General features: G+C 37.8%; 1 protein-coding gene across 1 annotated transcript; it reads left to right on the forward strand.

Moving 5' to 3' along the window:
• The first annotated feature begins 2,277 nt into the window (after window positions 1–2,277).
• On the forward strand, window positions 2,278–12,257 carry LOC307143894 (uncharacterized protein). Its single transcript, XM_079845714.1, has 6 exons — window positions 2,278–2,528; window positions 2,955–3,037; window positions 3,266–3,565; window positions 3,779–3,823; window positions 8,936–8,980; window positions 11,046–12,257. The coding sequence occupies exons 1-6, from the start codon at window positions 2,503–2,505 to the stop codon at window positions 11,213–11,215; spliced, it is 669 nt and encodes a 222-aa protein (XP_079701840.1). The 5' UTR covers window positions 2,278–2,502; the 3' UTR covers window positions 11,216–12,257.
• Window positions 12,258–12,952: the final 695 nt, after the last annotated feature.

Consider the following 12,952-nt stretch of genomic DNA (forward strand, 5'->3'; position numbering starts at 1 on the left):
GTGCAATATTCCATTATTCACTGCAAGGCAGGGCCCCAAAATTATCCTGCTTAGGGCCCCCAGATTTACAGAGCCGGCCCTGCCTAGAAATGTTTGTGTGTGAAAATCCCAGTAACTGAGCAGATTGTGAAATACTCAGACCGGCCCGTCTGGCACCAACAACCATGCCACGCTCAAAATTGCTTAAATCACCTTTCTTTCCCATTCTGACATTCAGTTTGGAGTTCAGGAGATTGTCTTGACCAGGATCACACCCCTAAATGCATTGAAGCAACTGCCATGTGATTGGTTGATTAGATAATTGCACTAATGAGAAATTGAACAGGTGTTCCTAATAATCCTTTAGCTGAGTGTATATTATATGGGATGCATTTGTATGTGTTTTTTTTATATGTCAATATATGGAATTGTTCCAATTTCTAATTCATATATGTTTTACTTTATATGAGCATATATTGCATATATTGATATTTCATATATGCACATATATTACATTTCAGTATGGGATTGCATTAATGTTCCTGTACAACAGCGCACTCGAGCCGAGGGGCTGCATGGTATCATTTGTGTTGCGATATTTAGTGGTTTCTAAACTTGTGTGTTTGCTTCTACTTTAATATTGCTTCTTTTCATGATAGCGTGCTACAAACCAACCATTGTGCTGAGGATATTTACCCTTACAGTTTCTAGATAAACCTATCAGCTAAATCTGCCGCATCAAAATCCCCTCATATGGAGGGTTGCTTTCATTCTTATCGGCTGTGGTCTTCATTTGACGTCTAACATGCCGCTATGGGGAAAAAACAAACACAAGGACACCTGTGGACATATTCAAGGTGACTTGCTGAATATTTCACGATTGAGTGCCTTTTTGGGGCCAACTTGCGACCATAGTTAACGAACAACGCTTTCGGGAAACGCTCCACTTCGCTCATTACAGGCTTGTTCTCATCAGAACCGGTCAGAACCCAAAACGGAATGTAGCTTTAGGTCGCGCAACACCGTATTTGCGCATTTATCTTGAACCTCCTCACCGAAAGCATAACTAATCAATCAACATGATCGGCTCAACGTGTAGATCTATAGATAAACTCATCTTTCAGGCATTTGACTGACCGGGGGTGCGTTTCCCGTACAACGATGTAACTACTATTCACGCCGGTATGTTGACGGAAGTTGTGGGATTCATGTGTTGCGTGTATCTCTGCGCCCAAGTAGCAGTGCTTCGCCTGTGCGTCCCCATAATATAGTCCCAAATCAATATCTGCCTAGGAAATCGCCTAGTCTTAATCTGCATCGCTATTTGTACTCGTTGTAAATACGCAGGCCACAAGAAGTAATTAGGTTGGGTTTTTTTTTTTTTTTTTTGATCACTTTTACTCGGGACATGATACCTGGCAACATAGGATTTCATTCATTATGCTAAGGTAAGCTAGCGGCAACCCTCCCAAACTGAAACAATGCTTGCACTGAGACAAAAATGCATTTGCCCACATATCTAAATGTCGGAAAGAAGTTGAATAAGCCCTATTTCTAAAAACGGTGGAGTGTTCCTTTAACTACCATAGTAGCCTACGATGCATTGTTGAAGAAATCAACTAGCTAGTCACGACTGTTTCCCGAAACCATATTGTCGCAAATCTGTCGTTCAACCACGTTGGATGTCACGCAGGTGGTGGAGTAGCCTATTAACTTAATGTATTTAATTAGTTTGAAATCAAATTAATGCTAGACTTTTTGCTATAAATTACAGACATGGCATCTGAGGATTATTTCTTATTTATCTTATCTTATTTTGCTTTATTTTCTGATTCAATCACAAGCTCGATTTGACATAGGCCTACTAGTGCACGTCCGCACATGCGCACTCTTCAAAAACGGTGCTTTAAATATCTTGACAAACTATAAGACATAATTTACATTTGTATGTATTCTAAATAAAAGATATAGGTTGTAGCTGTAAATGTTTACCTATTTGGGTCATATGTTTATGTTGATTGAAAATAAACACTAATTTTCAGCAGTTATGGTTTCCTGGTTTGATTTCTCTTTGAATTGCATGGTTGCTGTTGGGCGCAGATATTGAATATGGGCCAAATTATTTGTTTTAATATAATCTGGCAGAGTTGTGGCCTGTGCTCGGTTAATTCATTAGCATTTTTCTGGCAGCCTGGCATGCTTTTGGCAAAACTGTTTGGGCATTCTGCATTCCTGGCGGTATGATTGCCAAAACTAAGAACAGTGTTTGGGCCATAAAAGGCAAGGAACAATTTTGCGGGGGGGTGGCGTGTGAAACGCATTCAAATGCGTGTCTCACGGACAATGTGCGAGAGTTGGCAGCAAAACTGAGTAGTAAGCATAGAAACGACTTTGATAGTTGTCGTTATGGCATGTGACAGACAGCACAACTGCTGGCCAAAATCTGTGTGTGAGAGCTAACCAGTCATTTTGAAAGTTATCAGCGCGTGCTGCTCCTGCAGACGGAGTTATGTGTGAATCGAAATGAACGCTGAAGACACAGACCTGAGGTGAGCAAAAACTCTGTCAACAGGAAAATAATCTCCTTTATATTTACGAATCCATAATCAGACAGCGTCTGTCGTGGCGCAGTAGATTCAGCAGCTCCGCGGGGAACTTGAGCAATGTTTTCTCAGGCGTGAAGAAGCCTAAAGCTATGGTTTTTTTTACCGTGCTATTATCATTTTCTGTATTCGATCAAACATAAGTCGTCTAAAAACGCATTAGAAGTCATTTCAAACTACTTTATACATCCATAAAACTGATACACACTGTATTCAAATGACGGAAGGATTTTTGTTTGGAACTGATTTAATCCAAAACTTTTCTTCTGACATTTCACTAAATCGTCTATATCTACTATTTAATCTCTACTAATTTATTAGTTATATAGATGGTTAAGTTTCACTTCTGATGTCATTTTTTTTCTATTGCAGAATCAGAACCATGAATGCTGTAAATGCAGTGCCGCTGTTGATTCTGGTTTGGACTTTTACTGCTGTCTGTCAAACTGATGATGGTAAGAGAGAAAACTTCCCCTAGAAAGAGTGTGTGAGAGTTTTGAGGAGGGACTAAATATAAGATAATGAAAAATGTTTTGGTTCATAGGGTTTTGATTCGTGTGTATGCAAAACAAGTAAAGATGCACAATATTCTGTGGAAGTGAATCTCAATTTCTTATTAAAACTACAGACATTTTTATAATTCTTCAGTTTCTGTATTATATGATATACATGTTATTTTTCAGATGTCAGTGTAATCTGTGAGGATGTGACTGGAACTGTGGGAGAAGAAGTAACTCTCACCTGCAGCGTCTCTATGAGTCTGAAGTGCACTGAAAGATGCATTAGACTGTATAAGTTTCAATACCCTGAGAACTATAAAGACTCAAAAATCTGTAGACAAGAGTTTCCTCATGACTCCTGTGAACAGAGAAACAGCTTCACATGCAGATTCACTCCAACTACAGCAACGACAGAACAATTCAGATTCTTTGTGCAAACACTGTGTGGAAGTAAATCAACAGGATTCACTGTGAGCATAACAGGTACTGTATATAATACTGCTGATTATAATTCAATACATGTTTACAACTGTACTGTTCATTTTCACTGATTTAAAATCTGGTAACAGAAGAACCCACTAAACCTCAAATTATCACTGAAGTTCTTGATAAGAAGGAATTATTCATTATTGAACATGCAAAACACAGAACAAATGAAACCATTTGATTCACAGTGAATATAATATCTGTTAACAGAGCCTGTTAAACCTGAAATTGTCACTAAAGCTCCTGGAAAAAAAGGTAATATATTTTTATTATTCCGCAAGACTGTTGAATGCTTGATTCTGATTGGTTGATGGATGTTCTAAGGTGTGCAGTTATTTTACAGTAAAGCACAGCAATGAAGTAAATCAATGTCTGTCGACCGCATTACAGTTTCATATCACTTCACCAACTTATTTAACTTATTTCATTCAAAGACACTGATAAAAAAAAAAAATGAAAAAAACAAAAGGATATAAATGACAAACAACTTCCATGTTTCCCGACTAAATAACATTTTATTATCTATGTAAATCACACTGTCGTTTTTCAGCTCTGTCTCTGCACACTAGGGCTGTGAATTGTCACTGATCTCACAATTCGATTACGATTACCATGTCAACGATTCAATTCGATATCACGATGCTTTGCAACCCTTAATTCTCAATATTAGATTAGATTAGATTCAACTTTATTGTCATTACACAAGTACAAGTACAAGGAATATTACGGCATGGCTACATTTTTGTCAATGAATAAGCAGTCAGATATATGTGAACTCCCTTTTTATTTGATGTGCTCCAAGAAAGTACACCTCAAACACAACTTCAGTCTGAACAGAGCAACTTAAGTCACTCGCTCACACACTGTAAATGGTAAAATAGTGGGTGCATTTTTTATTACTCGCTTTTGTGTTTCGCCTCCCTCTGCCATTTTACGTTAGCGCAAGAAGCGCGTATGTGACGAATGATGTCAGAGAAACATCAGTTAGCTATAATCGATGCAACGATTCATTTCAACACCACTACCACACACACCGCACACGCAGGGCCGGCTCTAGCTCTTTGGTTGCCCTAGGCGAGATTGAGTTTTGCGCCCCCTCCCCCCTTAATTGTTAAGCCCACCGGCAATAGTTGCCAGTGTATAGGTGTCATTTTCCTTCTGTAAGTATTTTTCTAGATATTATCCATGTTTTATATCTTAATGACACACAAGCAGACAACCAAATAAAGGATTTCAAGAAAAAAAAAAGTATTAATTTCCTTCCTGTCACATGAGACTGCCCACTTCCTACCCCTACTTCCAGGGAGCACAACGAAGGCAAACCCTCCCAAAGAAAGGATATTTTCATGTTACTAATAAGTATTTTTGTTGACATATATCAACATAATCATGAAGGTCTCTAGAATCATCCAAACATAACAAATCTTACAACAGATCTATAGTTTTTAGTATACTTAGTCAAATATAATAAATTTGATTATGAATACAGATTGATCTGTTGAAAGCAGTTATTTTGAGTTAGATGCTAAATGTTCTCCTCTTATACATATTTGACATTGAAGGGGTGCATACAACATATTTGCCCACCGGCAACTATAGATGCCACAGATTCAAATACGATTTTCAAGAAAAAATACAAAAACCTGGGGAAAATAAATGCAGGACATGCCATTCAGAAAAAAATTGGGCACAAATGGGTTAAGTATTTATAAAAACTATACAAACAAAAATGCTCCTATAGTTACTCCAAGACTTAAAAAGCTAATTATGACTTAAATGATACACTCTAATAAATTGCACATACAAAAATGTTACAAAGAACGTTGGAGGATATTTAACAAATTATGACTCAAACTATGGATGAACAAACAAAAAGGCTTTTATAGTCACTCCAACACTTAATCAAGAAAATTAAGACTTGAAGGATCAACTGCAATAAATTGTTCATACACAAATGCTAGAAAGAATGTTCAAGGATATTTACCAAATATTAACTCCACAAACTGTGCAAAAACACTCTTAAGCAGCTGTAAAGACACTTAAGCAAATGATGACCCATAAACTGGATTAACTTTACCCTCTACAAACAAAAGTGCTATTATGGATACACTGTACTTACCACTACAAAATTAAAATATATAAGTTCTTGTAGCTCTATCCCTATCTTAAATAATAAAAGATGAACAGTTGTTTCTGGCATTTCTATTCACCTTCAAAATTGACGCAGCATTAAAATTTGGCTCGTCTGGATTTCCTTATTGTCAGTGAAATGCGTAGAAATATGTAGATAACTAGCTAGCTAGTGATAGCTTAGTGACAGCAATAAAACGTCCAATGCTGTCCAATATTAGTTGATAATATCGATAATACGAAGTAAATTTATTTCGTTTGACACCTTTATGGCTGAGATGAGAAGACTTACCTCTATACTGGGCTTTCTTTTGATCGTCTGCCTTTCTCTTTTTCCGTCCCTGTGCACTCGAGGGTTTAGACCGCTTCATTTTTGATGAACGCGCCAGTGATGAGCACATGCCTGACCAAACGCCTGAACGCCTGTGCTCGACAATAATAATAATTCAATCTAATAATCAGGTTAAGTAATTAAACGTGCGGCTGAGGGGGCGCCCAAGGATGAACATGTTTAATAAACAGTATGTTTTATTTTGCTTGTTTTAATTCTATGCTTAATGGGAAGTAAGTTTAAGGGCGCCACTAGAGGGCGCCTGGCTGCGCCCCGACACATTTGTCGCCCTAGGCAACCGCCTAGCTCGCCTATAGCAAACGCCGGCCCTGCGCACACGCCACACACAAACTTGTTAGCCCTGCCCCGCAATTTATCAATAAAATAATGTAGCAACTGAAAAGTTACATGACATTTCTTAGTAGTGAGTTGATGTCGTGGAAAGAAGAAACTTAAATAATTATCATGGTAAAGCTGGAATTGAAAAACACAAGCAAAGTGTCTTTAAAAGCTTTCAATTCGGACATGCAGTTTGTCTGCAGTCAGGAAAGACAAAGTGGAAGCCTCGCGCTCTTATTTCATTGGGCGAGGGCCAATAACACAATAACAAACTCCTTAGTTGGTGTAAACTGCAGCTGTCCCACCTTGAGTGAAACTCTCAGAGAACTTATATGAGTTTAATATCAAAAACACCTTATATGGTTTGATATAGTTTATGTTCAAAATTTCCCTTACAGTAGTAACATCACTGTTTTTGAACAGATTTAAATTGCTCAATTGGGATGAAAATAATTCTACACGCAAGAGCATTTTAAGGACAAATACTGGGCAAGAAATAAATAGACATGTGAAAAGTTATGGTTTACTTAATGGTAATGGTTAAAAATTGTTCAATGCACAGCTAGCTGTGGATTATCCCACGTATAACATTGTAATTTGTGGTCATTGACCACTTAAAGGATTAGTTAACTTTTAAATAAACTTTTGCTGATAATTTACTCACCCCCATGTCATCCAAGATGTCCATGTCTTTCTTTCTGCAGTCGAAAAGAAATTAAGGTTTTGGATGAAAACAGTCCAGGGTTTTTCTCCATATAATGGACTTCAATGGGCTACAAACGGTTCAAGGTCCAAATGACAGTTTCAGTGCAGCTTCAAAGGGCTTTAAACGATACCAGATGATGAATAAGGGTCTTATCTAGCGAAACGATCAGTTTCTGCGAGAAACCGAGCAGTATTTATGCTATTATTTTACCTCTTAACAGAGGAATGCGATCGTCTCTGAGCTCCGCCATAACTTCCGGAGAGTGAGGTCAAATTAGATCGTGGTCATAGATTACGTAGATGCCTCATTAGCGAATGCACGGATCAATAGAATGAGGCATCTACTATCGATATATCTATAACCACGATCTAATTTGCCCTCAGTCAAAACGATTTGGCAGACAACAAATGATAGATTCATGACACCAAAGATCACCCGTTAGATCTGCACAAGACGAGTTCTCTCTCATGTTTAACCTCTACAGAGACATCAGAGCCAGTGGTAAACGTCAGAAGGACTGGCCGAGGAAAGGCTGCTCTCGCCGGGGTTAATGAGCGCTGAGTGCCCGGAGGCCGCCTGGATCTCACAACTCCAAAAATATTTTTTTTAAATAGGCACTCTATTTATAAATAAACCACAGATTTGACCTTTTAAACAACTACATTCCCACCTGAAAAAGTCTTAAAACTAAATTTTTTGACACAATAGTAGTATTTTTTAATTATGCTGGGTTTCTCATTACGTCACTTTACCACGTGACAGCAGCAAGCAGGCTCCTGATTGGTTAATGCGGCCAAAGTTCACATTTTTCAACTTGGGCGTCAGACGCGAATTCGCTTCAAACGCGTGAATGCACAAAAAGCACCGCTCGCGCAAGACGCTCAATTCGCGTCATTCGTGCTAACTGGATGCGCGAATGAGGCGGAATCACGTCCATCACGCCGCAGGACCTCCAGACGCGCGTCAATGCGCCTTTCCATTGAATTAACATTGAAATCACTCGCTCCAGACGCTCTATTCGCGTTTGGTGTGAACGCAGCATTAGGCTCTGTGTCCACCAAAGCGCTTTTTCACGCTGTATTTTTTTAAATTGTTTTCAATGGGAGCGCCATGAGGATAACGAGGCACTGAGCGTCTATGGCCCTGTCCTGAATGGCACCCTAAACATCACGGTCTTCCTACGAGTCCGCACTTTCGTGACGTATCGACCGCAGAGGGGGCACTCGCAAGCACCCTTCAGAAAACCTAAAATTACAAATGGGACACCCTGCGGTCTCGTGGACTTAACGGACATGCGCACGTCGCAGCCATTGTAAGTCCACAAGACCGAAAGTGCATATGAAGTGTGCCATTTGGGACAAGGCCTATTTCAGCTTCAAGCGCTCAGTGTTTTTTACCGGTCGCTGAGAGTTGATGAATATTCAGCTTTGAGTAAAACGCTGCACTCATCACTGTCACTTTACCCAGCTGTCCAATCACAGTAAAGGAGGGGCGGGACAAATACAACATTGACCAACCGCCACATTCTGCTTGTACAACGGCAACAGATGACAACAAGAAGCATAATAACAGAACAAAATATTTTAAAACAAGAGCCAGAGCAAATACTTTACATTGTACCAACATTTTTATATAGAATCAATACATGAGATACTAGTAACACTTCCGCGGATAGTCCGTATCATAGCTGGCAAAGAGTCTCAACTGAAAAAAAAACACTGCGATGAGAAAACACTCTCCTTATTGCACACCTTCAACCAATCAGAATCAAGGATTCAGAAAGACCATGGTATAAGATTCAATATATGTTTGAAACTTGAATGTTCCATCTACTAACAGTGGTTTAAACTTATGTTCACAGTGCCCATTCCACCTGATATTGTCTCTGAACATTATGACACGGAAGGTAGCCTATAATATATTCTATTATAGTTATTGACTATTGAGCTTCATAAACTGCTCTTTGCACTCTTAAAAATAAAGGTTCCAAAAGGTGGTTCGATACCATAGAAGAAGCATTTGTGGTTCCCCAAAGAACCTTTCAATCAACAAAAGTCCAATCAGAGGCGTTAAAGGAACACTCCACTTTTTTTGAAAATAGGCTCATTTTCCGTCTCCCCTAGAGTTAAACAGTTGAGTTTTACCGGTTTCGAATCCATTCAGCCGATCTCTGGGTCTGGCGGTAGCACTTTTAGCATAGCTTAGCATAGATCATTGAATCTGATTAGACCGTTAGCATCTCGCTCAAAAATGACCAAAGAGTTTCGATATTTTTCCTCTTTAAAACTTGACTCTTCTTGTAGTTACATCGTGTACTAAGACTAAGTTGCGATTATCATAACAAGCTATGGTAAAAGTGCTACCGCCAGACCCGGAGATCGGCTGAATGGATTCAACGGTAAAACTCAACTGTTTAACTCTAGGAGAGTTGGAAAATGACCATATTTTTAAAAATAGTGGAGTGTTTCTTTACTGTGTGTAACTGTGTGCTGCACGTTTGATAAATACAGATTTTCTTCTACTGAGGCACAATCTAAATTTCATACGTAGGACAAAATATAGAGCCTTTTTCTACACACTGTTGATAAATGAGGGCCCTGGGCTTTGAGCTATACTCTAATTACTATTTTGGAAATTATAACGCGTTAAATTTCTAAAAAAGGAATCATATTACAGTAGCGCGTGCGTTACCGCCCAACACTGATGATGATGATAAAGAACCTTTATTTTTAAGAGTGGGGTCTCTTGTCTATGGAGGACGAAACCTGCACAAACAATAATTAAATAAATCTGCAAATAAACAAACAAATAAATACACACAATTCTACATAAATAAATAAATAAATGTGCAAATAAATACATAAATCCACATTATTCTTGCATAAATAAATATATGAATTATTAAATGTGCAAGGAGATCAATAATAAAACTAACGTTGGGGGGTGAGGATAAAAAAAGCAAATGCTAAACTGAAAGTTGACTTTCCTTTTAACCGTTTATTAAAGGGATGGTTCACCCAGAAATGAAAATTAGCCTGTGATTTACTCACCCTCAAGTCAGGTGTATATGACATTCTTCTTTCAGACGAATACAATCAGAGTTATATTACAAAAGTCCAGGCTAATCCAAGCTTTATAATGGCAGTAATAGTTGCTCTGTTTTTGAAGTCCATAAAAAATGCATCTGTACGCTGAATAACATGCTCCAAATATCCATATTTAAAACTTTATAAAGTAAAGCTCCAGCCGATCTCCTTCCGTGGAAAAGGCACTTTCAACACTTTTTCCATAAATTGAATACGGAAGGCGGTTGGCCGAAACTTTACTTTATAAAGTTTTAAATATGTATATTTTTCTTACACAAACACATCGATTCGCTTCAGAAGGCCTTTATTAACACCCAGAGCCGTGTGGAGCACGTTACTCGACGGACAGATGCATTTTTTTTATGGACTTCAAAAACTATTACTGCTATTATAAAGCTTGGATTGGCCAGAACTTTTTCAATATTACTCTGATTGTATTCTTCTGAAAGAAGAATGTCATATACACCTCGGATGACTCGAGGGTGCGTAAATCATGGGCTAATTTTTAATTTTTGGTGAACTAACCCTTTAAGATGCTAATGAGAGGGAGTCAAACGGTTAAAAGGGAAAAAAATCTACTTTCAGTCGAGCATTTCCTTCAACTTTTTTTATTTATTTCCCTAACATTCGTAACATTATTTATCTCCTCGCACTTTTAATTATTTATATATTTATTTACGCAGGAATATGTGGATTTATGTGTTTATTTGCGCATTTATTTATGTAGATTTTGTGGGTTTTATTTATTAATTGCGTATTCAGTAATTGATTGTTTTTGCAGGTTTTGTCCTCCATACTTGTCAGTATATTTATCATTTTAAATCACCTGTGAATAAATTAGTTTAAACAATGACACAAAACATTTAAAATGTATTTTTTTTCCAGAAGGACCTAGTAAGTTGCAAGAAAAAACAGATCATGGATTTAAAGTCGCTGTCACCGCTGCTATCGTAAGCTGTTTTATCATCGTCATTCTGCCAATCATATACAAAATTAAACAAAACTACAATCAAATAAGGATGTTTCTGCAAAAGAGGCCAGAAACTGTGATCTAATATCACTGACTCGACAGGATGAAAACATGGAGTTTTGCTTGACTTTTAATGTGAAGCTCAAAGACTCAAACTTTATAGTAACTCCATAAACTATATCTGTACACACATTACTCTCTGTTGAACCTCAAACCACTGATCTATATCACTCTGTTTCTGTGAAATAACGGTATATTATTGATCTCTTTGATCAGTCTGTGTGTGTGTGCGTGTGTGTGTGTGTGTGTGTGTGGCTCTTTTTATTATTCTGACATTCAAAGAATGTATTGAATGTTAATTTTGTATTTGGTAAGTGGTAACAGTGCGGTGATGATTTTTTACTGTTGTTATTCGACACACAATACAACAGTGTATTGCACAGCATGTGTTATTGTTTTTGGAAGCAATGGAATGAAGAAGTGCTTCTGTTGTGTCTAAAGTTGAATACCTGGAATCTTGCCATCAAATAAACAAGTTATACCAGTGAGTGGGCTGTATTTCCATTCTCAGAGCAATGAATGACTGTTCTGAGAAAGTGAGAAAAAGAAAGAGTTCAGTATGTTATGTATATAATTTATTGCATTTCTGTCAATAGATCTTCATAAATATTACACACTGCACCTTTAAGTTTTAATAATATTTCACAATATCACTGTTTTTTTCTGTATTGTTGATTAAATAAATGCAGCCTTGGTGAGCCTAAGAGACTTATTTCAAAAGCATTAAAAATAGGAATGCAAATATAGTAATCTTTTGACTGGTACTAACTATATATAAGTCTTGAGCAGTTTTTTTAAAGTTAATTTAAGGCATCTCGTCTCTGAGAACATGTCCTTGAGATGTTAAACTAAAGATGATTTTGGCATCTCGCCTCTGGGAAAGAGTTGCAACTGGCAGGATTTTACGAGAGGAGTAAAACTTCATTGTGGGAAACATGTTACAAGAAAATGAAGTTGCATGGTCATTGTAAACAGCTGAAGTTTATAAAGACACATTTATAAGAATGGCGCCCAGAGACAAATGCAGATGTTCTGTAGGCTTTGTCCAATAAAGTCTTGTTTCGATTTCTCCGCCTCTTGTTTTTTTTTACTTTTACTTTTACTTACTCTGAAGTTTCTTTATTCTTTCTCTTTGTTCCTGGTCTTTCAAGTTCTGTAAGGACCGTGTTTGTACAGCCTCTTTATGATGGCCTAGAATACAGAAACAAATAACAAACTATAATGAAATGCACCAAACGTCACGTGTGAGGTTATTGACTGTGTTTTAGTCAAGTGTGTAAGTACAAATCCTAAAAGTGAAGCCAAAACCAAGCGGCAACCTCCCCCAGTTTCTCTTGAAGTCAATACAGAAGTGACTTAAACTGCAGTTCATTGACTGGCCACTAGGGACAAGCTTCAGAAGGGAGCAGAATCTCATTGAGCTCCATGATAAAATGCCCAACTTTACAGCAGAAAAACACATGTTCATAGTCTGGTACAAATTGTGGTTTTGGTTTGTTGATAACTGTGAGGGGAGTGAATTTTTTTATAACTCATTTGTTTACATTATATAAAGCCTTAAAGTTCTGCATAATTAAGGGCGTGGCCACTTTGAGTGACAGGTGGATTGCCGTTTGTCTGCTGTCTGTTAGTCAACAGATCACCTCAGCTCCGCCCACGTCCCGCCTCTTTGCCCATTTTCTGTTATCCGGGAGTGATGCGCTGCCAAGATGGCAACTGGCAGCTCGAATCTACTTTATGCTTGAAAACGTCTCGGTTACGT

The sequence above is a fragment of the Gobio gobio genome (assembly GCF_949357685.1).
Source record: "Gobio gobio genome assembly, chromosome: 20".
NCBI lineage: Eukaryota > Metazoa > Chordata > Actinopteri > Cypriniformes > Gobionidae > Gobio > Gobio gobio.